Raw genomic sequence first — 2,714 nt, forward strand, 5'->3', positions numbered from 1 at the left:
CCTTCTCTGTCTATCATTTACCCCACTACTTTGCTAGACAAAGATGAGGCTACTATTCAACACCAGCTGTCTCTCTCTCCACGTTGAAGACATTTTCTTAACATGGCAAAGGTAGGGAACGCGCAGTCTATATATATTATACGTCTATGGTGCTGACACGTGATGTTTGCTGGGTATACAATAAGATGGCCGCTCTCAGGTAATATAGGTAATATAGGTAATATAGGTTTCTTCTATGTTTCCTATCGAGCAGAAGTTAATATATCGAATGTCAGTAAACATAATTTCTGCAACATTTGCAAAAATTGAAATATCGACGGCGCAAACACCGATGCGCCGCGATGTGCGTACAGGACGTATCGTCCGGAATAACTTCACAGATATCGTAGAGCTACGAACGAGGAAGGGATTCTCCGCTAGCCAGTGAACCATTTTTCTGTCGTCAAACGGATCAAGCTTTTTGTGAGACGGATCGATCACAAAAAGCGGGATTCGCTTTTCGCATAGGAATTGGCCTGTCGTGGAGCCAACTAAATACGCAGCACGTTCCTCTTAAAAATCCGTAAGTGAGACAACACGTACTCATATTTCCTCGGTGACTTCGTGACTGCGGATCGGACCACACGTAGCGGACGATACATACAAGACCGGTCACCGCGGCAGCGACGACGAATACAGCCGAATCAGCCGTTGTCGTTGCAGCTACAAACAACATGTTTACAGCGTCCGTATGTTTTTCCCGCGACAATGACCGGACTCTGGTTTTAACTCCAGTTTATACATATCTCGCTTATTTCTGTCGCGCTATCACAACCAATCTTTCGAGAGATTTTATAACAGTAATGGCGGCCATGCCGGTTCCTCTACATTAATTTATTGCCGCTCAATGCAATGTCAATAAACTACGATTATGTTTCGTTTTACGTATAGACAGCTCATCTCGACCTCCGGGACATTGGGACATCTGATCACGAATTGTAACCGGTCTATTGGCACTTCTTGTAACGATAAAAAATTCGGAGTAAAATGTCAGAATTTTTATATGTATAATTAAGGGCAAACTGCGTGCGTGTGCGTGTGTCGCATGTGCGCACATGTATGTATAAAATAGCTGTTTGTTGTTATATATTGCTTGATAAAGTATTGATAAAAGGATAAAAAGATAGTTCAACAAAAAATTCATGAAATTTGAATTGTTTTGTTGTTTTTCAAGTCTTTGTAAAGTAGACAACATTGGTAAATGCTTTATTTACATTTTGTGTGATTTTATATTTGTGTTTTTTTGTTTGATGTACAGTTATTTGGCATTGCGAGAAGGTTAAAGGCATCAATACTTGTATATTTCAGAATATTAAGATGGAAGAAATGCAACAACAAGTTGGGCCTAACATGATGCCTGGCGTGGGTGGCCTTCCTAACCATTCAAATAACGTTAATCGTCGTAATAGAGTTCGCGTAACATTGCATACCATGATGTTAGAGAAATTGCCATTACACGAAGCAGCGCGTTTGGAAATGAAGGCATTACCCAGCAAAACACCTGTCTCTGTTCTTCAAGAATTACTTTCTCGTAGGGGCACAATACCAAAATATGAATTGGTCCAAATTGAGGGAGCTATTCATGAGCCTACCTTTAGATACAGAGTCACTGTTGCTGATGTTGTTGGTTTGTATAATTTGTTATATCAGTTCTTTTTATTAACACTGATGTGTTATCAAATCAATAAGTACACAACTATTCAAAAGCAGATCCAATTGTTTCAGCAATGGGTACTGGTAGATCTAAAAAGGAAGCGAAACATGCTGCTGCTAAAGCTGTCTTGGATAAATTAATAGGCGTAAATACAGAAACTTCAGAATCTCCTCTTCCAAATAGTATACCTGAGTAAGGATATTATTTAATATTCATAATCAGATGTAATGTTCTACTCTAAATATTAAAAAATATACAAGTGTGATCTTATGTTTTTATGTAGCTCTCAAAATTTGCAAGAACTGCAAGCATATGGAGAAGAGAAAGTAGTAAATAATCCAATTGGAGCTTTACAAGAAATGTGTATGTCTCGTCATTGGCCACCACCAAAATACACAATGGAAGGTGAAGAAGGCTTGCCTCATGAGAGACAATTTACTATTGTTTGTTCAATTTTGAAATATCGCGAAGTTGGTCAAGGAAAAAGTAAAAAAGTTGCGAAGAGACATGCAGCTCATAAAATGTGGCAAGCCTTACACGATATGAATAACCAAACTCCTAATGTGGATGAGGATGAGGTAAGCAATTGACATAAAAACGTTTGGAAGTATAATATGTAACAAAAATGAAAACAACTTTCTGATATATCAACGCAAAAATTAGAATGTAAATAATTATTGATGGTGTGCGTGCGTGCGTGTGCGTGTGCGTGTGCGTGTGTGGACGCGCGCGCGCATATGTATGTATGTATGTATGTGAATGCACGCATGTATTATGTCATCTCAAAAAATGTTAAATGTTCTTTATAAAATTTTGAATTATAAAGAAAATATATAAATTTTTTTATTTAAATTGTGTAATCTTTACTATTATTTATATAACAATTGCCATATACTTAACACACATACATACTAATTTATAAACTTTACTTTCTTCTTTGAAAATTTCTGTCATATTTATCTTACAAAATATATTACTTGAGATACATACATACATACATACAGACATACATACATACATA

The 2,714-nt window shown here is 37.0% G+C and overlaps 1 protein-coding gene across 4 annotated transcripts in view; it reads left to right on the forward strand.

Annotated features, from left to right (window-relative positions):
* The first annotated feature begins 367 nt into the window (after positions 1 to 367).
* Positions 368 to 2,714, forward strand: part of LOC109862853 (interferon-inducible double-stranded RNA-dependent protein kinase activator A homolog) — a 7,073-nt gene continuing 4,726 nt past the window's right edge. For 2 of the 4 annotated variants that reach the window (XM_020443010.1, XM_020443013.1), the window contains exons 1-4: positions 368 to 562; positions 1,348 to 1,666; positions 1,750 to 1,885; positions 1,977 to 2,271. In XM_020443010.1, coding sequence (XP_020298599.1) covers positions 1,357 to 1,666; positions 1,750 to 1,885; positions 1,977 to 2,271 — 741 coding nt within the window. In that variant the 5' untranslated portion in view covers positions 368 to 562; positions 1,348 to 1,356. The remainder of the gene's footprint in view (positions 563 to 1,347; positions 1,667 to 1,749; positions 1,886 to 1,976; positions 2,272 to 2,714) is intronic. The other 2 variants (XM_020443011.1, XM_020443014.1) reach the window with 1 other exon arrangement.

The sequence above is a fragment of the Pseudomyrmex gracilis genome, unplaced genomic scaffold, assembly GCF_002006095.1.
Source record: "Pseudomyrmex gracilis isolate BER0280 unplaced genomic scaffold, ASM200609v1 scaffold_2517, whole genome shotgun sequence".
NCBI lineage: Eukaryota > Metazoa > Arthropoda > Insecta > Hymenoptera > Formicidae > Pseudomyrmex > Pseudomyrmex gracilis.